Genomic DNA, 24,928 nt, shown 5'->3' on the forward strand with positions numbered 1-24,928 from the left:
TTCTAACATGAAGATAAAACTTATTTTTGTCTTTTTCTGAAAGTTCTTCCACTACTTTTGTAGTTACAGCTCCTATTACCAAATCTTCATCTTCCTTCTGATTTTCTGTTTCACCATAAATCACATCATATATAGAATTACAAGACAAAACACAGACTGGTTTTACAAACTTTGATAAAATGTCTTTAAACAGATCATAAATCATTGATTGCAAAACATGAATTAATGGAATTCTGCTTTGTAGAATTGTGTTCAGAACATCGAATGATGGCAAAATGAATTGTAAAAAAAAAAAGCAAAAAGCTTTGTTAAGGTCCAAAGAAAAAACCATAAATATTCGTTCTTCACAAGATAAACTTACAGTAATCGGAAAATGTTTCGTGTGTTGAGCAAATTTTTTTTTTTTTTATTTTTTTTTTTTTAATTTTATTTTGAGAGAAATTTGTATCAGCTTTACGCTTATATTTTGCAGTATTATTTTGAGAACTGCCAGTTGAATTGCTGAATGATGCAGAAATTACAAAAAATCAAAATTTTTCTCATTTCAGTATTATGCAGCTATTGGAACTGTTTCAATTTTTCCTTTCTTTTAGAACTCCTTTCAAGATAATAATAAATATCAACAATGTGTTCATCCACATTTAATGGTAAAGAAGCTGCCCCTTTTTCAGCTGCTAAATTTAAGAGGTGACAGGTGCACCTCATAATCTGCAAATCTGAATTTGCCTTTCTTAAGATGCCTGCAACACCAGTCTTCAAGCCTACCATTACTGGTGCATTATCGGCACCAAGCGCTAAGCAATTATCCAGAGGGACTGCATTTTATTTTAAAGTTTTAATAATTAGCTGTGCTATATTAAAGCCTGTCGAATGTCCTTCTAAAGTGGGGTCAGAAAGTAAACTGCACTCAATTTCTGAAGACTCTGGATTAAAAAAAGAAACAACAATTGGATACAGTTTTGAATTGGTATTATTGCTTCCATCCGTAGAGAGGCAGAACGGAGCTGTTTTAATGCAATCAATAACTGAAGATTTATTTTTCAAACCCATTTCTTTAACAACTGCACCTGTTTTGGTCCTTGCACTTGAGTATTTCTTAGCGATTTCACTATCGGGAAACATTTTTCTAAATAAAGCTGCAGCGTGATCCGATGCATTCAGTGGCAAGTTGTGCTCTAGTAAAAAGGCAGAGAACAGACATTCTGCATTAATCACTTTTTGGTTTTTTGTTTCCGAAGAAAAATTTAATTTTTCATTTTTTCAAAACAACTCATGTTGTCCTTGTGTTTTTGTGTACGCACATGTTTGAGAACATCTGCCCTTCCACGAAGCGAAATCGAAAAATCGCAACGACAGATGGTACACATCGCAAATTTATTACATTTCCTTGAAGAAATAATGGAAGGAAAGTCAACTGTGTACGATTTTTGAAACGTGCACGAGTATTTCACCTTTCTCGCAGACATATCAAAAGACGATAATTTCTAAAACTATTTCCTAAAGGCACGTACGTGTACTCACACAACTACACAACTCAGGACAAGATAAACGAAATAGCGAATGAACATCCAAAGAACGGCCAACGACCTTGAGCTTGCTTTGTGCTCATTGGCTAATATATGCCAGATGACACGCAGTGGAGCTCGATGCCCATTGGACAACTGGAGAACGACGTTGCTGGATACGTATGCTGTCAATCACAAAGCAGAAATTCTCATCCGATTCGCAAGGTTTCATTTTAGATATAATCTAGAGAAAATTCAGTTGCTTTCAGACGTCCAAAATCACCTTTTTTTTTTTTTTTTTTTTTTTTTTTTGTTCATAAAACGAAGTATTAAGCCAAGTTCCATAAAAATCGTGAGAAATATTAAGAATAAAAAAAAGTCGGGAGAAATATATTGTAAATCGGGTTGGCGGGAGAGCGGTCGAAAATCGGGAGTCTCCCGCCTAAATCGGGAGAGCTGGCAACTCTTTATATATAATTAAAACTAAATGTACTGTTACTGAAAAAATAAACAAATAAATAAATAAAATAAAAATGTTAAAAGAATTAAAAAATAGTTGGTACTTTAAAAATACAGAGCAACTGTAAAGAAATGTTCACAATATTTATACAAAATTTGCTTTGCTTGTATACCACTGACTTCAGGGTCATAGCTAGATAATTTATTAGAAATCTCGTTTGTTTTAAAATGAACTATGGGCAGTTATATTTTATGCATAATCCATAAAATATTATTTTTAATTTAAAAATTTTTAATTCATATCTCTTTTTATAGAAGTTATAAACATAAGCTTTTTCTCTTTATATATACACACATTAGGTAAAGAAAATGGAAATATTTAATTAATTCCTGCACTTCTGCTGGAGAGATCTGAATTTAAAAGCAATTATTATAGTAATTTTTTGTTAAAAAAATATTTAGGACATTAATACTGTCTCATGTTAATTGGTAATGAAAGTTTAGAGCCGTAAACATCCCAAAGTCTGAGCGTATGTATGTACATTCACATAAAAGTGAAACAAATATATATATATATGTGTGTGTGTGTGTGTACAGGGTTTCAAAAGAATAAATAGTAAAGTTAAATTACATTTAAATAATTCTCTTCTGCTATTGCTGCAAGGAATGAAATTTGAATTTAACAAACATTCTCTGTTCGTTAAACCCAAATTTAAAGTTAATTAAATTTAAATTAAATTTAATGCAAACAAATAAATGATTAATTATTGCTGCGAACTAATCTACAATATCATTTAAATTCTGAGAGCATATGTAAATCAGTGCAAGGGTCAAAATCCATAAATAAATATATAATTCCAAAAATTTATTTATCCTATTATTAACTTATGCATTTTTATAAATTTTTTGGATTAACAAATTTTTGGAATTATATATTTATTTATGGATTCTGATACTTGCACTTGATTTACATATGCTCTCAGAATTTAAATGATATTGTAGATTAGTTCGCAGCAATAATTAATCATTTCTTTGTTTGCATTAAATTTCATTTAAATTTAATTAATTTAAATTTGCTTTTTATGAACAGAGATTGTTTGTTAAATTCAAATATATATGTAAAATGTATGCTTTAAATTTGTATTATATAATTTTGAAAATTTTTTGCAGGGAAAATTTAAATAAATAAGAGCATAAATAAAACATTATATTTAATGCATATAATAATAGAAATAAATTATAAAACACGGATATAAATCAAATTGGTACAAAAAGCTAAGAAAGTTGCAGACAGGGTGGAAAAAGCATATGGGATTCGAACTCATGACCGTCAGCTTCACCACCAAGCTAGCATCACACAAGAATGTTATGCATATTTTGGCTTATGATCAAGTAAATCAATTCTTAAAACTAAATTTTTTGGTCGTATTTCAGTGTGCTATCGTCTAAAAAATTCATCAGAGTTTGTTCTTCAGCTCCTAGTACATTTAAAAAAAATTATCTTTTAAAGTGGCGTTCCGATTGAAGCTAAACGGGGCTGCTAAAAATATATTTCATGTGCTTACAAATATATGTTAGCCAAAAAGATATATTTATAAATAGAGAAATACAAATTTAACATACTCTTTAATGCAGTGGAATATTTAAAAGGCTATTAAATGTAATTTATAATTAACGTTTTTATTTTTTACCTGTTTCAAAAGAAAAAAATAACAAATCTTTTAATGCTCTATCTGATTTGCTATAGCAGTTCGATATAGTCAGACATTCATTTTCATTAAAGGTAAATGTGTATGCAGAACTAGGAAATAATTGTCAGGACAAATTTTACTATTTCATAGACTTGAAATTATAACTTTTGCCACTGATTTTCTTGAATTGAATTTCTTGAATGCCTGATTTTATCTGCAAACAAGTACTGTAGTTGCAGTTATCTTATTTTTCTTATATTTTTTTAACTAAATTCGCTGATTGCTGACTTTTTCAGCACGCAGATTACTCGCTATAATGTTAATTCAGAAATAAGTATTTTTTAGCAAAACATTATTTCCCTAAGCAAGCGTTAATCGCTACTTCTGCCGCCATTATTTTTTGGTGAATACACCCGACTGCTCCTTTTTTACCACGTAACCTCAATGCATCCGCAGACATATGGATAAAAGTTGAACATTGTTGAACTCCACCTGTACGTCATCCGTCACCGCACATCGACTGGATTGCAGATGTCAATTAAAGTGAATTCGCTCACTGATTGGAAAAACGCATGCGCACCGCAGTGGAAACGTACCTTAAGCCTTATTCTATCTGAATATCACAATGAAGAGTAACTCCACATTTTGGGTTCATCTCCAAATAAGCCTTGGACACAAGAAATAAGGAATTAATAATCATAACACTGTAACAGTCTTCAAGCTTAAGTTTATATTCCACTCACTTGTTTTCACACTGCTATTCATTAAGAATACTGAACTGCATTATTAAGCGAGATGAATATGCTTAATTATATTCATAGAATTACTGAATCATTAAGAACTGGTTATACAAACTCTTTCAAGCATTTCTATCACATTATGTTTGGAACTGTAAGTGACAAGAAAAATATCTAGATTGTGTAACTTTTCTGTTTTTCCATGTGATTTTACTGTAGCTGAAATCAATCAAACTACTTTAGACATTATACACAAGCATTTTAATTTCTGAGTCTAATTTTTTTTTATCTTAATTATGAGTAAAATGCTGATTAAAACTGTGATTTAATACTGAAGAGTGTATGTGATTTTAAACTTTTGCAACCCAAACTTGATAATGATGATGAGGTACCTTAAAACAAAAGAGTTCACGGTTCTGATAACGATAATTCTGTTAAGCCAGAATCACCTCCCACACATAATCCAATTGATCAAAACATGACACATTCTAACATTGCATTACAATTCAGTGACATTTTAGGAACTGTTTGGGATTAATGGTGCTGATACATACTTAGTTAAATCATTCATTCCCAAGGAAGTGATACTTATCTGGTCAAATCATTCATTCCCAATCTAGAGGAATCTTTTAAATTTTTTCTATTATTTGAATTACAAAAGATTTTGTATTTACAAAAATGTTTCTTATTGGTTCTGCTAATGTATTTAATTGGTCTGTTGGAAATGCTAATAGCTAGACATATTTCTTCTTCAAATTGCTGAGACTACTTACATGGCAACTACTCCAGTAAAAGAAAAAAGGTGAAAAAGAAGACAGTTATTGATTCGAGTGGTTTGGCAACAGATAGGAACCAGACGAAAAACCCAGAACCAGCATTTTTATTTAGAACTTTAACTTGAACTCGATTTTTGGGAACTTTTGAATCAGCTGCAATCGAATATTGTTCTTTAAATGATTATCCTTTTAAACTAAAAATGTAAATTATATTATGTCAATATAAGAAAAGCTAAGTCATGTCTATGATTATTTCTACTTGATGAATGATTTATTAAAGACGACGTTAAGTTTTTTCCCAGCAGCTATCCAGAATGTAATCCAGCATCAAAGAACTCATCAAAAGGGTAAGTCTTGATATTTTTTTAGCCTTTATATTAACAGATTTAATACAAATTAGAGTATATACTATTTTACGTAAAAGACACACAATAATTTGCAACTTTCTAATATAATTGCCACAACATTTTGGTGAAATGGATGATACGTGATAATATTTTGTTTTGCCATGGGCGACAATAAAACTGCCCAACCGAATGGCAAAGCTAGCAAGGTAGGCATGAAACTTCCACTGTCTCGGGTCAAAAGACCTGATATGTGGTTTTATCAGACAGACACAGGCCCAATTTCAAATTAGTGGAATCGAGAATGAAGAAATGATGTTCAATTATTTGGTCGCACAATTAGAACCCAGATTTATTGAGAACATCTGGAATATGAAAGAGACTCTACAAACAACAAATATTCACCTGCTAAGGAACAATTACTCAACACTTTTAAGGAAATTGAAAATCACCGTATTAAATGTATGCTCACCAGGTTGGAATTGGCGACATGAAACCCAGCCAACTCCTTCTCAGAACGAAATCTCTGGAGAGTAGACATGTCGGAAGATATTTTGCAAGCTCTTTGGCTGGAAAAGATTCCAGAAGCTGTGAAAAAAATTCTAGTGGTTAGCAACAAGAATCTAGATAAGTTGGCTAAAATGGCTGATAGAGCTGTGGAAACAAGCTCACGTCAGGAATCGGCGGCCGTCAGGAATCGGCTGCCATCAGCAAAAATACAGTGGTAGAAGAACTACAACTAAAAATTGCCTCATTTAGAGCTCCACAACGGCAGCATGACCAGGCGGTCAAGCTGGCAATTCCCACGGAAGTCCAACAAGTCTCAAGAAGTCCAAACCATAGATTTGCAACTTCATTACAAACTGCAGAAGTTTAAGGTCAAGAAAGATATTTGATGAAAAAGATAAATATTTTTATTACCATTTTAAATTTGGCACTAAATGCTATCTTGAAAAATGTAAACAACCTTGTGAATGGAAACAGTCGAGAAACGTAAATCAGCAGTAAACTCCACAGCCACTTCTATTACAAGCAATAACTGCCGCAAATTCCGACTATATGTCACCAAACACAAAATCAGGATTACGGTTTTTAGTGGACAGTGGAGCCAACGTATCCTGATCCCAGCAACTACAACAAAAAATCTTGACTTCGGACTCAAATGACAATTTCATTGGCCATTTATCGTTGGCAAAGTTAATAAAGGTATCATTGGGGCTTATTTTTCTAAATCATTTTCAAATACAGTACAAAGTCTTTAATTCGGATGTCCATAATCCGGACCTCAAAGCTACAAACTTTCTGAGCATGCATAGCGTTTATGCATGCGCATATGCATTTATGCATGTGCATAATATGTTTACACATGCATGTATAACGGACAGTATAAGCTAGGCTAAAATTATCTAAAATTATCTAATTATCTATTTCAGTTAATGTTGCAGATTGTGTTGTTCCTTAATCTTCTAATTGGATCCAGCTTATTATTTTTGCAGACAGAGCAATTTTATAAAAAGTAAGCTTGAACTTTCGATTATGTCAAAAAGAGATTCCAATTCTGGAGCTGCCAAAGGATCTACAAAGCGAAAGCATGCTTTGATGCCCATCAAACAAAAAGTGGAATTGCTGCAAAAAAAAGGCATGAAGAAAGTGACAGAGAGGCTAGTGAAAACGAAAAAAATTTCGATTGACAAGTTAGTCGGTATTCTCAGCACAGCAATTATAGGACTTGAACAGAGGAACTTTGTAACTGAACAAGAAATTATGTCTGTTTACAGAATTAAAGAGAAAGTATTAGCACATAAAATGAAGCAACTTATACAACTTACATTGAAAGAAATGTTTAATAAAGTAAACAAATAAATATTAAGCTTTTTTTTTTGTAAATTTTGATACCCTTTACATCATAACTGCTCTTTGTTTCATAAATTACGGTTTCATATTTTTAATTTTATAATTTCTGCATGCCATCTTGGCAGATTTAAATTGATGATCTATAATTCAGAAACGCCCCTAATCCAGAAAGTCACGACGAGTTCGGATGAAAGACTTTGTACTGTATTTATTGATATTCATAACAGAAAATTGATCGATGGTGTTACTCAGTTATCTGTAAAAGCTGGAGTTAGGTCTATCTCAGATGAACATATCAGCAATGAAAAATAACCATAAATCACCATAAATCACAGTTTTATGAATTATTTAAATCTTACCCAGACTTAACTAAGCCATATGTTTTCAGTACCACAAATAAACATGATGTGAAGCATCACATAACAATGGGGTGCCTGTGCATTCATGAGCCGTCCACTCGATCCTGAAAAACTTGCCTTATCCAAGCAAGAATTTCAATTCATATTGGAGAAGGGAATCATTCGACCAACAAAGTCTCAATGGGCTAATCCCCTACATTTAGCCAGTAAAAAGGATAGAACAGTTAACAGTTACAGCCTGCAGGGACTATAGATGCTCAAATGACCAAAAAATAGCTGACCATTACATGATTACCAGAATCGAAGATTTTCATCTTATCTTGCAGGGTAAATAGATATTTTCAAAGATTGATCTAGTAAAAGAATAGCATCAGATACCAATCGCTTAAGAAGAAAAACCAAAGATTGCCATAATTACCCTTTCCGGGTTATTTTAATTCAGTGTCGAATTTAGGACTCAGAAATGCACTGGCTACCTTTCAGCATTTCATTAATGAAGTTTCCTTCGGTTTCGATTTTCTATTCCCATATTTAGACGATGTGCTAATAGCATCATCATCTGAAGATGAACACAAAACCTGCAGATAGTGTTTGAAAGACTAAGCAAATCTGGCCTTCGCATTAATGTATCGAATCCATTCTGGGAATAGATCAAATTGAGTTTCTGGGTTATCTGATTACTGCTAAAGAATGATGTCCCCTGCCTAGCAAGGTCCAAGTCATCTTAGAATACCTACTGCCTGTAAACCTACAAGACTTGCATACCTTCTTGTGTATGATAAATTTTTATTGCAGGTATTTGAGAAATGCTGCTCAAACACAGGCACCACTGCATGAGTTTGAAGGGTAAAAGAAGTCTCATGGACTCAGGAGGCAATACAATTTGAAAAATGCAAGCATGATTTAGCTACTGTTGCCCTTTTATTTTTCAACTCACCTGGACTTCCGTTTTCATTGTGCACAGATGCATCAGAATGGGCTATTGGCTCGGTACTACAACAATTTGAAGCAGGAAACTGGAGGTCGACTGCTTTCTATTCAAAGAAATTGAATGATGCTCAGAAATCTTACAGCACCTACAATACTTGAAATATACTTGCATATAACTTGAAAGGTTTCACCTTTCAGTGAAACCTTTCAAGTATATGCTAGAAGGTAAAGAATTTGTAATTGTAATGGATTACAAGCCATTGACCTTTGCCTTTAAGCAAAAAAAAAAAAAAATTATAAAGCATCCCCGAGACCACTGTGTCAACTACAATACACTTCACAGTTCACTACAGATATCTGGTATATTAGTGGACAAGAAAATGTGGCTGCAGATACGAATCTCTGTTAGTGATTATGAACAAATTGCCATAGACCAAAGTACAGATCTATAACTGAAAGATATAATGTAAAAAGACACCACACTTAAATTTAGCCAGTCCATACTTCCAACTTCAAAACTTTTATGGTACGATACCTTACAAAAGAAAATTCGGCCTTATATTTCAGCTAGTTTCAGGAGAAAACTTTTTTATCAAATTCATGGTTTTTCACACCCTAGCATTAAATCTACCATTAAACAGATGACTGCTAGTTTTGTGTGGCCTGGAATGAAAAAACAAATAAAAGATTGGGCCAAGCACGTATCAGATGCCAAAAATGCAAAGTTACTCACACCAAATCTAAATCTGCGAAATATCCAGAACCAGATACCCGTTTCAGTATAATGCATATCGATCTCATCGACCCAGTACCCCTTTCAAATAGGTATGTATATTGTTTAACCTGCATCGACCGATTTATAGGCTGGATGGAAGTCGTCCCAATACTATATATCACTGCAGAAGTTGTAAGCAAGTCTTTTATGAGCATTTGATTTGCAGATTTGGCATCCTATATAAAATTATTACGGATCAAGGAACACAGTTTCAGTCACAGTTGTTAAGGAGTTTGTCCATAATATGTGGGGCTAAAGTCCTTCACACTAGCGTACCATCCCCAATGCAATGGAAAAATTGAGAGGCTTCATAAAACATTGAAGATTGCTATAAAAGCACATAATAATGCTCAATGGACTGAAACACTACCAACAGTTCTGTTGGGTCTTAGATCTGCTGTACGATGTGACACAAATCACTCGATAGCCCAAATGATATATGGAACAAACACTGAACTTACCTGGTGAAGTTTTTGATCCACCCAATTTCAAAGTTGACCCTGCTACCTTTGTGGGTAAACTCCTAAACTACATGGATAACTTAAAACCGATAAAAACATGGCATGCTACCCATCAGGAAGTTTTTATCCACAAAGATTTAAAGTCATGCTTGCATGTTTTCGTGAGAACAGATAAAGTGAAAAAGGTCACTTGAAACAACTTATACCGAACCATTTCAAGTATCTGACAGAAATGAGTAATAATTTTCTTTGCTTATTAAAGGCAAAACAGTTAATATTTCTGTTGACAGACTAACGCCTGCTACTGATTCTGATGCTGTTCCTGACAAAGTGATTGTGGATAGCAAAACTAACAAACATTCAAGCGAAAACTTTTCCCAACCTATGAATAACAGCAAAACTCTTACAGCCCAAACCCATTATGGTAGACAGGTAAAATTGCCCATCCGGTTTCAAGATTGAAATTAAGCCTACAACTGTCTCTCTGTTACTCACCATGTATACTTAGTGTCGTAACTTAGTTACTCGTGAGGCAGTAATGTTGGACATGGTAATAGGTAAACATATTTCTTCTTCAAATTGTTGAGATTACATTCATGGCAACTATCCAGTGCATTACTATTAAACATAATCTAATATTTAACTTAATTATAAAATAAATTCAAGAATAAAATTAACTTCATAATTTTTTTCAATTAGTATAAACTTAAAATTCCTAGAAACATTTATATTTTACATTTATTATAGACCCACATATTTTAAAGATTACTGATATTTTTATTTAAATTTTACTAGGTTAGCTTTATAATGGGGTTTTTTTTTCCCTTCACTTGTCATTTCATCACAAACACTCTATTCAGAGGTTTATGAAAATTTTGTGTCAAGTGGCATATCCAAAATAAGGATTAAGAGAAGGCAATTATTCATCTTAGCATGTAGAGATTACTTCTACAGGTGAGCAGCTAGTTACAAATAATTAAATTAAGTAGTTAGATATCCTTAGTCATAACAGATTTACATGGTTAAAATAAAATTTTTTTCTTTATTTCTAAAGAATACCCATTAAAAAAGCTCTTAACATTTTAAAGCAGTTAAAATTTATGATATTGATTCTAAAGTGATATTAGTGCAACAAAATACTTATACGTCTTTTTAGTTTGAAAATTTGCAGATATTTTGACTAATTTGCATCAATTTCCTTCTCTTCAGCACCTTTTCGAAGTTTGTTTCAGTAAACAAATCAAGGTTTCCACTACTTTCCGCTACATCTTCTAATTTGCTAATGCTTCAATAATGCACCTTTGAACAATTATAACTCTGCTTATAAAATCAATTTTTATTAACTTCAGAACTTTGAAATTTAATTACACATATGTTATTCTGCAGAATTAATTGTATTTAGAATGCATAGAAGAAACTGCCACTTTTATTTCTTTAACAATATGAAATGATATAAGCCCAGGGGCTGGTGCCAGAGCCATTGTGGGAGAATTTTTAGAATTTAGTGAACCACTGAGCAACAAAACTTAGATACCAAGATTTTTGGAATTTGCAGCAAACACAAAGATATGTATGGTGCACTGAGACATATAAGTTGAATCTTTTAATATGTCAGTTTACAATTTCCATGCTTTCTTTGATTGCTTCAATGTCTAGTGAAAAGATAAGAAATAGATGGAAGATAAACATATTAAGAGAAAAACTTCTGAGATCAAAATGAGAAAATTAAAATAATTTTGTTTTCACTGCTCTTAAAAAATTCTCCAATGGATAAGAAATTCATCATACATTCCCTATAAAATTTGTCCCATATGTGTTAATACCATGAAGACACTTTTTATTTCATCACATTGTCCTGGAAATTGTAGGTCTATAAATCTTGCCTTTAAATCTTCCAAGGTGCAAGGTCTAAAATCCAAAAGAAAAATTAGTAAAAAGCCAGAAGAATTTTGAAATAAATTAAGAAAAGAGAAACGTGAAGTGAATTTTCAAAAGAAAATTGATAAACATTTAAGCATTCCAAAATAATTACATGGGGGGGGGGGGTAAAATCTTATCATGAAAAAATATGAAAGACAAATTATATTAATTTTTTAATAATTACAGTAGCATTCTGTTGTTTCTAAGATATGATTTGGAAACTGTGTTTTGGAACATTTATTACATTTTTTATCTTTCAGAATCAAAATATTCCACCAGTCACCACAAGTCACCAAAACAGAAAGTAATATCACTTTAAAATGCAGCAGAAGATAAAAATGTTTTATCTCAATGTTATTTCTTAAATATAATTTTAATATATTATAATTATTTTGTCATATTTATCAATGTTTGTAACAAAAATTCTCAGATCTCCAAATAAAATTTTGTATGCCACCTGGTCTTTAAATCACTAGAATGTTGATAAGTCACCAGATTTAGTGTTGTATAATAAAAGAACTCATATCCCAAAAAAAAGGAAAATTTGCTCCACCATTTATATTAAGTAAGAAGGAATTCAAATGTTAACCCATCAGATACATATTTGTCCATGCATCAGCAATAAATATTCCTCAAAATGTTAATTCACACTCAAAAACTCAAAATGGCAGTCTAAAAAAACAGAGTCAGATTGGTAAAATTAAGAACATTTTGCTGATTTTTACTGAAATTAATGACTTTTTAAAGACCAAAAATTGTTTCCAGAAAATCTAAGGCCTTTAAATAAAAACAAACCCTGTACAATGATGAGGAAATCGATTTTAGCCATATTAAAAATGCAATCCTTAGTGATGAAATATTGCGATTAGTAATGGAATTATAATACGAATAATATAAAAAAATCATCTACTCTGAAGAGAGACTGATGTTGACAGACAAGTTTCCAATCTATTATGCAGCGAGACATTTCTCCCCCAAAGAGCAGCATGAAAGTGATAAACAGATTTTTGAGTGATTAGATAAACAAATCATAAAACCAATAAATATTCAATAAAGTGCTCTGATTACTCAAGTGATGTTGTATTAAACTAAAAGAAAAATGGCTTGTATCGGTTATACATAGACTACTGAATAAAAATTAATCCACAATCACTTTCTGTTGCCATTAATTGACATTACTGATAAATTAGAATCGCCAACAGCATATATTACATCAGTTGATTAACAGACTTGAAAAATTGGTTTCTTCATGTCAAAGTAGATCAGGACTTTAAATTTGAAGATAAAGAATGTTATGCTTTCAACAAATATAAATGCATCTTGTCACCTAAACCTGATTTGTGTATTCATATTCTGAAAGCAGAAATGGAAATACCACAATGATGTAGTTAAGAGTCTAGAGTTAAAGTCTTGCTAAACCTAGAACTGATAACCCGATGTATCCAATTTATAATATAAGCATATATCGAAGACGACAGATATCAAATATAAATTTTAAGCTACTAATTAAAAGCTAAAGAGTAGAGGCTCTCAAAAAGTTTAGAGTTTGCATATTAGGCATTCTATTTAAAATTTTGTGAGAGATTGCAATATGTTCAAACAAACTATCTGCAAGGAAGACATTTGTACTAAAATATCTTTATTGGCATTAATACAAGATTACAATTGAACACAGATCTGGTACCTACATGTAGCATGGTCAACAATGAGTAGAAACCCTGTATGTACAGAATTCAAGACTGGGTAACATTTACGATTATTCAAGCTCAAGAAACCAATCAAATACGGAAGGAAGCTATAAAAGAAGCTTTGAAGTCTAAGCCATGAGAGGATTATTGGTTACAAAATGACATATTTTACAAAATGGTGGATGGAACTGATGTACTGGTAGCACCTGAAATCATGCAAATTGAGGTAGTTGAAGATGCACATAAATAAGGTCATTTTGATACAAAATTTAGTGAACAGCATTTGAAATAATTTTTTTTTTATTCCAAAGTTGAAAGAAAATTGAAAAATATAGAGCAAACTGTATTGCTTACACACTGGCTAAATTATTCATTCATTACCTAAAGAAGTTATGCCTCTCGATACATATGTGATCAAACAGTGATCTACAGTCAAAGTGAATGATACTCTAATAGTGAATTCTGATTGCACCCCAAGTGATATTCATTCCTCTGTGAATGAAAAAGGTTCCATCAACAATGAATCAGTGCAAGAGGAAAATCAAGGAAACAACATAATCAGATTTGAAGCCATTGAGGAAAGATGCCACCATAGAAAGAGATTATGAAAGAAAAGCACTTTTCCGAGGAAGTGTCAGTTGCTAAAGATGACTAATCAAATGCCAAGTCTTAAAAAAAATTCAGTAGCAACCCCCTGAAATCAAAAAGCAAAAGAAACTACTGAAAATGCAGAATCTGCTGAGACCCTCAAAGAAAAGGAGAAGGCTGAAAATTGGAAGGCTGCTGTAAAATCTGATGACAAAGACAATTGGATGCAGAAAGCAAAAATGGAACAGAAGAAACTAAAGGAGAGAAAAATGAAGCAAAAAAGCAGATTCAGAAGATCCAAGAAGAAAATTAAAATACTGTATTTCACGGCATAAGATGCACCCTTATTTAGAAGGCCACACACATGTAGATGTAGAAAAAGTTATGTGTGTCTAGGCCTTTATCCGGGCTAAAAATAGCATTCAGTATTGAAAGTTAACCTGCGTCCTTTACGTATAAGACACGGGTAACTTTTCTGAGACGAAATTTAGGAAAAAAAGTGCATCTTATATGCCGTCAAATACGGTAATAATAATTTTATACTGATTTTGCAACACCAATTTTGACGATTCCTGCACTAAGACTTTTTCCCAACTTGACAGACTATTTGTTTTAAAGGTACAGATAAAGACATGAACCATTATTAAGAAAAATCAAGAGGAGTCTAAAGATGAAACACGTTTACAAAGAGGCTTTAAAGTAGACAACATTTAAGAAGATGTATCCATATGGGATTTACTCCAACAATATTAGATTGAAGATGGCTGACTGAATAATCCAAAGGTTTTCTCTCACTGCAACCTAAAATTCTCTTTTTCACTTAAAATTTTTCATATTCCCTGACAACATTCACTTTTTCCAGCATGTGAGGACACATGCTGTCAGAATGGATGGGATATATACGATGACATCTTCCACAGCAGACAGATGACATACCACGGCACTGAACGAAACCAAGAGAGAACACGAAGGTGGTACAAGATGAAGACATACCTGTTAGACTCTGTGCAGAGATGGGATAATGGAATTTTCATCAGTATAATACTTGTTATCTTACACATATTTTCATCCTGTTTCATATGTGTAATCATTTTTTGATAATCAGCGTCAAAACTCAGTTAATTATTCATTTGGATTTAATGTATGTGTTCCCCTAGACACTGACAGGTAAGACTTAGCTTACAACAAGAATATCATGATGAAGAGGCATATTACAATATAGAAATATGTTAAGCTATTAAAAAATATATATTCAACAACTACTACACAGCATCATTTTCTAATTGATTGTTTCAATATTTACAATGACTGCATAATGGTTATTACTTAAATGCCCATCACCAACAATAAGTAAGTTGATAAAAGCAACACTAGATACTGTTTCCAAATTAATACTTGACAGAATTATCTGTGTTTGCATGTAGTCTTAATTGTCATATTACGTAAGAGACTTAAAAATTACATTTTACGTTCCTTAAGCAAATTTCTTTCACTACATGAGGGGATAAAGAATTATTTATAAGAAATTATTAGAACTTATTATAAAGAATTAGATTTCTTATTTAGAAAATAATGAAAAATTAAGGTTTTTTTAAATGGCCACATACTTTTTGTTGGAGATCAACAATTTCCTTCTTTTGATTTTCAACCTTGGCTTTAAGTTCATCTCTGCCTAATTCAATATAAAATTACTATATATTAAACTAACAGAAATTTTCAAAAACACAAATAATCACATAAAAGTTTAACAAAGACCTCAAATCATACCACATCCATAGATAGCACAATTCAAAACCCTCCTTTTTTAGTAAGAACAAAACGATATAATAAAAACTTCAAATTTTTAGAGATGAAGATAATTCCCAATGTAAAATGTTAATCTATGTCTTTACAATTATTCAAAATATTCTGATTACTTTTGGTTTCCTAGTAAGCTTCTCATAGCAGAAAACACGTCTTTTTATGAATAAATTATTCTTTTTTAATTTGAGATGTTTAATTTGACAAATTTAAAATTTTAGATTCTTGGGAAACTGTATTAAAAATTTTTAAGGCTATTTAATATTGAAGATATAATGTTTTTCTGCTGAAACTGTCATATCTAAACAGACACTAAAGTTACTGTGTCCTTTAACAATTAAATTGAAAATGACTCACTGCATCAAAACATCTGCAATCTAGCAGCACACACTGACCATGTCTCTATCTATTAAAACACTTTTTATCAAATACAGAGCATAATTTATTAGAATTTATTTTACAATCGAAAGTTCATTCTCATATTAAATATATTTTTTAATAATCCAAATCTAGTTAATATATATTTATTCGTAACTAGCTTCCTTTTACAATACATATTTTATTAGGGGTACATTTTTATTCAGTCAAGCAATGAAAAACAAAATTAAGAAACCTTAGATTTTGATTCATATTTTGTATTTTAACATTAGAACTTTAAATTATCTTTAAAAAGGTGTAGCAATATTCATGCAGTAAACAATGAAAACTAAAAATGATTTTGCAACACAAATGTTACATTAAGAATTTTGTGAAAAGCTATAGCCAGCAAATCATATTAACACTTTTATTAGTAATTCAGAAGTCAAACAACAAAAATCAGCATTATATTTACAAACTTTTCACAGGACTAGTTTCGATGGTTTTACCGAACCATCATCTTCAGCTGCAAAACCGCAAATGAACAAGATAGGAAATAATGATTAGATAAGATAAGAAAGCCTGGACAAGAATAAGCAAGTGGCGCCATCTGTTGGCGAAACCAGAACTAAAACATAATTTCTCTAAAAGCCGAAGGCAAATTTGGATTGGAATTAGGATCGTTAACTAGAACAGAAAGATTTTTATGAATGTGAAATGCCTCTAGAAAATCCAGTTCTCCAATGGAAGATGTTTTTTGAATAATTTTGGCAGCAGAAAAATTGAAAGTGTGATTTTCGGACCAACAATGTTGAGCAACAGAAGACTTCTGTGTTTCCTTTTTTCTAACATATGCCTCATGTTCTTTGAAGCGAAATTTTAAGGCTCTCTTAGTTTGGCCAATGTAAATTAAACCACACTGGCAAGGAATCCTATAAATACCCCAGGAATTCATATCTGGAATGGGGTCCTTGAGTATAGAAGTTGGCATTTTATTGATGGGAGAATAAACAACCCGAAAGTTAAATTTCTGCAAAATATGTGCAACTTTTTAGCTAATTGATGGAAAGAAGGGAATGACAACAGAATTTTTATAATCTCCTAAAATAAGAGTGTGGCTTTTAGTGTGTTGAGATGAAAATTTTTTAACTGCTTGATTAATAATGTTGGGTGAAAAGCCCCTGTCAATAGCTATTGCTTTTAAATAATTTAGTTCTTCATCAAGGGCTAGTTGGGAGGAGCAAACTTGAAGAGCACGGAAAACATAGGAATAAAATGAAGCTAACTTTTGTTTAGTCGGATGACATGATTTAAAGTGTGGTGGAAGGCAAACCGATGAAGGTTTACGGTAAACTGTAGTACTGAAGTTGGATGTGTTACGTGTGACCAGAATGTCGAGAAACGGAAGAGAATTGCAAGTCTCAAGTTCAAAAGTGAACTGAATAGCAGGATCAATAGAATTCATTGTTGAAAGAACTTTATTTAAATCATCTTTATTACCTTCAAACAGGGTAAAAGTATCGTCTACGTAGCGGAACCATGCCGGGAAGTTTAAAGTTTCAAACAATTTTGATTCATAATAATGCATGTAGATATCAGCCAGGATGGGACTGAGGGGGCTTACCATGGCTAATCCCTCAGTTTGCTTGTAATATTTATTTTGGAAAACAAAATGTGTTTGTTTCAAACAGAGTTGAGTGAGAGAAATTAGCTCTTCAATTTCGATGCAAGAGAAATGAAATTCGCGAAGTCTGGTTTCTAGACAGATTAATGCACCCTCCACTGGGACATTGGTGAATAATGATTTTACATCAAAAGAAACCATGAGTAAATTACTAGGAGAAATGTTTTTAACCTTTTTTACAAACTCTATTGAATTTTTTATGGTGTAAATGTTATTGTCTAATAGAGTGGAAAATCTAGAAACTAAATATTTAGCTAATGGATACGAGGCAGTACCTAAATTTGATACAATAGGGCGGAAAGGAATACCACTTTTATGAATTTTGGGAAGAGCATATAATCTGGCACAATTCGCAACAGATGGGATAAGCGAATGTTTTAAGTTGCTTGAAATGATTTGCGAAGATTTGATCGCAGTTTTTATTTTGGATAAGTCCGAAGGTGAAGGATCTTTAGGGATCAGATTATATGGTCCTTCGTTTAAGAGTTTAGTGACACCATCGATGTAAGTGTTCTTATCCATGACGACTATCTGGCCACCTTTGTCGGCCTTTGAAATGATAATATCCGGTTTAATATCCGGTTAAATGATAATAAAGTTTAGTTTCGGCTTTGGTATGGGGGAAAAATGCCCGTTTGTTTCAAAAAAAAAAAAACATTAAAAACAAAAAATAGTGCTTTAGAGAAAATGTAAGGAATTTATATTTTATTTTCATATATAAAGACTTATAAGCACTTGTAAGGACCGCTGTGAACCCTGTTAATACACATATTCAAATTATTTAAATATGAAAAATAAGCCAACAGGTAGAATGAAAATAGGGAAAAAATAAATAACAGGGAAAACTGAAATTTACCAGTTTAATTAGAATTCACAGAAGTTCACAAAATCCCTATAATTTGCAAAATTCTCCATGGATATTTGTGTCACCATTAAATTACTATCCTTGTCATGCATGCTTAAATTCTGCCTCATAGTTGCAAGAAAGCATTAGTTCTGGCAGTAATGTGACAGCTACTATTTTATAGCATGCTTTTACTATGATTTGAAATAACCAAATAGCTAACTAATTAGGCTATTTTTATAATGAGGATAACTAAAAAATAAACAGAAGTTAAAAGCTTAATTTACATGAAAAAATAAAAGCATTTCAACAATTTAAACGGTTAAAATAAACAATCTTAAAAGCTTTTTTTATGTAAAAAAATAATAAATGCATTTCAACTATTCAAACAGTTAAATTGCACATTCCATTTAAAAATTAAAAGTTACTTTGATTATTTATACATAAAATATTTGACTTTTATTAAAATCTATTAATTGTAATTAACACACAAAGAAATGACGAAAAATTACAGCATATTTATTTTATACGCAGAATCTGGCCAAATGTAAAAATATAAACCAAGTGCCAGTGATAAAATGGTTTTTCAAATCATGTCTCTCACCAGCTTAAATAAAACTGGCCAATTGCCTACAACAGTGTACCGGAGGTCAAAATGAAATAAATAGGAAAAAAGAAAGGAATAAGTCATACACTAAATGTATTATTAAATAAAGCATTATTATTACACTCTGAACGAAAGTGTATTATTACACTAAATGAAATAATAGCCTATTTATTTAGCACTAATTTTAGTATTTAATATATGTGGCTAAATTTAAATATAAAATTACTAGTGTGGTACACATAAATTTAAATAATTAGAAAACTGCATGTGTGATATTTAGATTATTAGTAAACTGCATGTGTGATATTTAGATTATTAAAAAATTGCATGTTCTGTTATATTCTTCAAACTAGCCATACTTTTGTCATAAGCTTAAATTGTTTTATACAGTATTCATACTCAAATATATATATATATATTTTATAAAAAATAACATATAACAAAATGTAGGTCAAAGTAAAATATTTACAAAACAAAAAATTTAATGAAATCAAATAGCATATTTCATGAAATAAACTTAAAATGAATGAAAATACAATTAGGTTTCAAAATATCTTATTTAAATTCAGTATTTTCATGATATCCATTCATTCTTCAGTCACCAAAACTTAAATGCATAAATCAAAAGCATTGCAATTCACATCAACAAATGAAAATTTATCCAAAAATTTAAGAGTTTATAATTCTATCCTTTAAGAGTATAGAAATTTTACTGAAAAGACAAAAAAACTGACACAAGGAAACAACTTGATTATGCAAGCACAAACTTCAATAATAGTTTTTAAAAATACACCAACCGGTTTCAATTTTGAAGAGTTCATCCTGTAATAATTCTAACTTCTGTTGCATTTGCTGAAATCGCTTCCCAGCAAGTGTACTAAAAAAAGATTAGTCATGTTACCAGCATTTATTATAACCACAAAAAAAAAGTTAACCTTCCAGCACGCGCATACACGCAAAATTTACGACAAGTTCAGTTTTTAATGCACCTTTTTCACATATTGAAGCTGAGACGTCTGAAGGTCATTTCTATTTCTCCTTTCTACCCTTTCTCACATCATGGAATGTGCCAACAGGAAGTCATTTGACTTTTTTTTAACTGGGCTTTTTGTGCTATGTGGCAGCTTTCTCATAAGTTACGACACGCGTGTGGTCGTGTTTTAAAATTCGGACATCATTTTTTAAAAATATTTTGTAATTTTGTGTTATTAATTGCTGCGTATTATTTTAATTTGAATACATTTGGTCTGTAAATTTTATATCGATTTTCATGGCAAAAAAATATGTGCAACCAGCTGATTTTGCTCGGATTCTTCAAGAATTATCTGATGAAGAAAAGTAAGATAAGGAAACCTTTGGATGGGAGAACAATAGTGATTTTCATTCCTTATTTTCTTTTATTTCTATTTTTTAGAAATAAATAAAAACATTAAAGTTAGTTTAAAGTGTGTTTTTGTAACCAGTAAGAAGTAAATTTCCTTGCTAAACTTACTTTTTTCCCCTACCAAGGTGTTTTCTTTTTTTATTGTCTATACTTGTCTTTGATGAATATTAAAATTAGTTTTGATTTTAAAATATAATTATTAAATAATAAATTTAAAATTTTCTATAATGAAATACATCATGGCATTTCCATCTTACTAACATAAGAACTTAAGAATAATTTACTTATATTTGAATGTGATATCATTTGTATTTTGCAATAATAAGATTAATATTTTATTTCTTAACAAATTTATTCTTATTTCTGTAAATTTTTCATGCCAAAAACGGTAAAATAACGGATGTCGTAAAAAACACGACATGCGTGTGCTCATGTAAAAATTGCAAAGGGCATGCTGGAAGGTTAAGTCAGAGAGTAAACTACTTTGCAGCATAACATAATAAACAAACTGAAGAGAGACTTTGTGAGGTGATACCATTAATCTACTACATAAATTAAAGAAATCATTGTAGCTACTGAAAAATATCATATAGATAAATTCTGATTTACTGATTATTAAAGGATTCAAAAAAAAGCAAAGGCATCATTAAAATGAGTATGCTGCTTAATATAATTCTGAACATGATACATACTATAACTTTTTTTCATATTTAGCAATTATCAACCTCTTTCGTATATAATGCACACACATAAAACCACTACTTGATAAATACAGCTCTGCTTCAATTTATATTTTAGAATGTTACTCATCGCCTTATCAACACTAGCAAATTTATTAAAAATAAACCTTGTTCTTGTCAAACATCATCTAATAGCAAATGCCTAAACAATTCCCATATCTCAAAAATTACACTAAATTTTAATCATTTCCTGGAAGACCACAATGTTGCTACTATAACTGCTACACAATTAGAAATATGCAAATGTAATGTGGTGGTAAAAGCATTCCTTTGGCAGAAAGTAAATTCAGGTGATAACATCCTAATATCTTAGATGTTCAAGTAATAGCATCTTTATAATATGGGAATTTTTAATAGCTCATTATACTTTGCATGTTGAAAATGCTTGTTGCATGCAACATGAAAATTTTGCATGTTGTTTAATATCTATATCACACATTCCACCTCCACTTTCAAAATCAAAGGTTTCTTTAACTCCAGTGTGTGTACCATGAATCAAAGTCAGTACAAAGTCTGAGATCCGGGCGTTCAAGATCTAGAATGATCTAAAATCCGGACCTCCAAAGCCACGACCAACTTTTTTTAAATTTTAGTCCAAAGGTGCTTTGTTGCTGAAGGAATATTGTTTTCGTTTCGTGATTTTGCATCGGAACCCTATAACCTGCATATCACTTTTCAAATCGTTGCCACCAAATAATATCGCCCTATATTATATTTGAAGAAATTAGATAATGAATTATTATCCATATCATATATTTTGTAAAACTTTAACAAATTATTGATCAACAAACTCAACGATTTAAAAGCAAGCAATGGCAACACTCTACTGCGGGGGGAGAACCTTTTAATCTCCAGCGAGCGAAACTTGTATCGGAAGTATCGGAAATTCTAAAGATATACTCATTTTAAAATTATTTTGCGACATTACAGTTGAACTAAATTGTATGGTTTAAGAACAAAGAACATGATATTTAATAAATAAAAGTAGCACACAAAACGTTAAAAAAAGTCCCTTTGGACTTTTGTGTGTGAGTATGTGTGATTTACGTATGTGCATTTGATTCCAAACTGTGCATAATTAAACATGTGAAGAGTCCCGATTCTTAATTTCGCTTCGGCACTGAATAAAATTACTCGTTATTGAAGAAACATTCATTTTAGTATAAATTTGTATGATAAAAAATTTGGCTCCATAGCTGCATATCTGCATATCATACTACATCTCAAACCGAAACATTCTATATATAAACATCCTTGATTTTATATCCCTGATGCCAACCTGGTGAATCATTATTTATTACATTTTGTTTCATCACTGCATGTTTATCAACACAATGACTCATGCTAATAATGCCTAAACAATTTTTTATATTAATAATTAAATAAAGAGTATGGTAGCCTTTTGTATTGACATTACAATTGGGTATGATTACAGATTTAAGTTAAATGCACTAAGAAATGTTGACAGGAAAAACTTTAAAAAATGTCTTTCCATTTCCTAAAAATAGATTTTGTTAATGATATTAATAGGCCAAAAGAATGCATTTAGTGCTATTTGAATTAAGAATAACTGATTTGTTATTCGTACAAACCCAGAAGCAGCGCCAGAGCTCGTATGACCACATCGGGGGGCAGAATTTAAGGAAGACAGAGAGAGGTGTTTAGCAGCAGAATTTAGGACTCACAGAGACTGCATCGGGAGCTAAGATTTCTAGTGCTGACTCTCAGTAAGCCTTAAGTATATGTGGAAATTTATTTATTCAGGACTCAGGTAAGCCTTAAGAATGTGCAAGGAATAAGCCCTGTTTAGATTTTAAAATTTTTCCAGTAACTTAAACATTTACTGTTTACTAACTTAGATAGATCTCGATTTTTGTAATTGTTTTAAATACTTACTTATTTCGAATTTCAATTTTTATATTAGACAGCTGAAACAGGTCGGGGAAAAGAGACAATTCAATGAGACTAGAATTCTTCTAATTACTTTTGATGATTTAATTGCATTATTACATTCCAAGTCTCACTGAATTAGTAGGAACGAAACTTGTTTTAGCTGGTCTAGTAAATCAACATTGTTTGAAGCTTCAAAACATTTTTCCCTTAACAAGTTCTATTTTGAAGCTCTAAACAAAAGAGATTTAACTATGTGTTGATAATACTAGTTTACCATTTTTGTTATTCTACTTTTTAGTACTTAAAACATTTTTGTTCACCTTTAGTACCTTTCAATTATGATGTATTTCGGAAACAAGGCTAGGTAGAATCCAGATATCCTTACTTGCTTAGTCAGATTATCATCTCGACTTTTTTAATTTAAATAACTAATACAATTCAGGCTTAATTGTCTCAGTGCATGACAGAAGCAAGATAAAATTGAGCAGAACAACTTGTCTTTAGTCACCAATCTCATGATACATAGCCAAATATGTATAGTGACTGACAGCTAAATGTTATGATGATAGCCGCGAATCTGAAGGTTCTTGGATATTGACAACCAAAGGTGAAATTTCCTAATTAACGGATTTTGTAAAGAAACATGGAGAAGTAGTAATAAATGAAGATATTATAAAAAAAGTTTTTCATTGTGATGACAATGCTCCTCAATCATCAATCAATTAATGGATGGTGAAATCTATAGTATGGTTCTAGATCCAGAAAATAGCGTTACCAATAGTTAAGAAAGTGACAGAGAGGTTACTGAAAACAAAAAAATTTCGATTGAAAAGTTAGTCGGAATCCTAGACACAGGAATTACAGGACTTCAACAATGGAACTTTGTAACTGAACAAGAAATTATATCTGTCCATAGAATTAGAGAGAAATTATTAGCACAGAAAAAGAAGCTTGAACAACTTGAAACTTAATGACTTGAAAGAAATGTTAATTAAAGTAGACAAATACATACTGAGCTTTTTTTCTAAATTTTGATGTCCATTAGGTCCTAAATGCTCCATTATTTCATAAATTACGATTTCATATTTTTAATTTTATTATTTTTACCTGCCATCTTACTAAATTTAAACTGATGATCTAATATCCGGAAAAATCCCAAATCTGGAATCGCTCAAGTCCTGACGAGTCTGGATCTTGGACTTTGTACTGTATCAGGTTTTAGTGTTATACCTTGTAAAATCAGTATACCTAAAAAAGCATATTTCTTCTGAATTGGTTGGATGCCATACACAAGTTTTTCATATCAGGTCATACCAAACATCAAGCATCTTTCAGAGAATAGTTGCAATCCTTTTCATCTAACGTAATATCATATTCTGTGTTCTATCCTGAAGATGATGGAAAGTAATCTACTTCACTGTCAGACATATTTGTAAAAAAGCACTTATTACAAATGGTAAACGAAAAAGGAAAACAGAATAAAAAAAATACATTTCACTCAAGCAGAAGGACTAGCAATAATTGCACAGTCA

The 24,928-nt window shown here is 31.3% G+C and overlaps 1 protein-coding gene across 3 annotated transcripts in view; it reads right to left on the reverse strand.

The window, feature by feature from the left end:
• The window catches only part of hook (hook microtubule tethering protein), a 227,166-nt gene that overhangs the window by 113,933 nt on the left and 88,305 nt on the right, over nt 1-24,928 (reverse strand). For all 3 annotated transcript variants that reach the window (XM_085809576.1, XM_085809575.1, XM_085809577.1), the window contains 2 exons: nt 20,177-20,256; nt 15,695-15,759 (listed from right to left, as the gene is read on the reverse strand). In XM_085809576.1, coding sequence (XP_085665702.1) covers nt 15,695-15,759; nt 20,177-20,256 — 145 coding nt within the window. The remainder of the gene's footprint in view (nt 1-15,694; nt 15,760-20,176; nt 20,257-24,928) is intronic.

This window comes from Stegodyphus dumicola, chromosome X2 (genome assembly GCF_044657685.1).
Source record: "Stegodyphus dumicola isolate Sdum_Otavi_A_Nest chromosome X2, ASM4465768v1".
Taxonomy (NCBI): Eukaryota; Metazoa; Arthropoda; class Arachnida; order Araneae; family Eresidae; genus Stegodyphus; species Stegodyphus dumicola.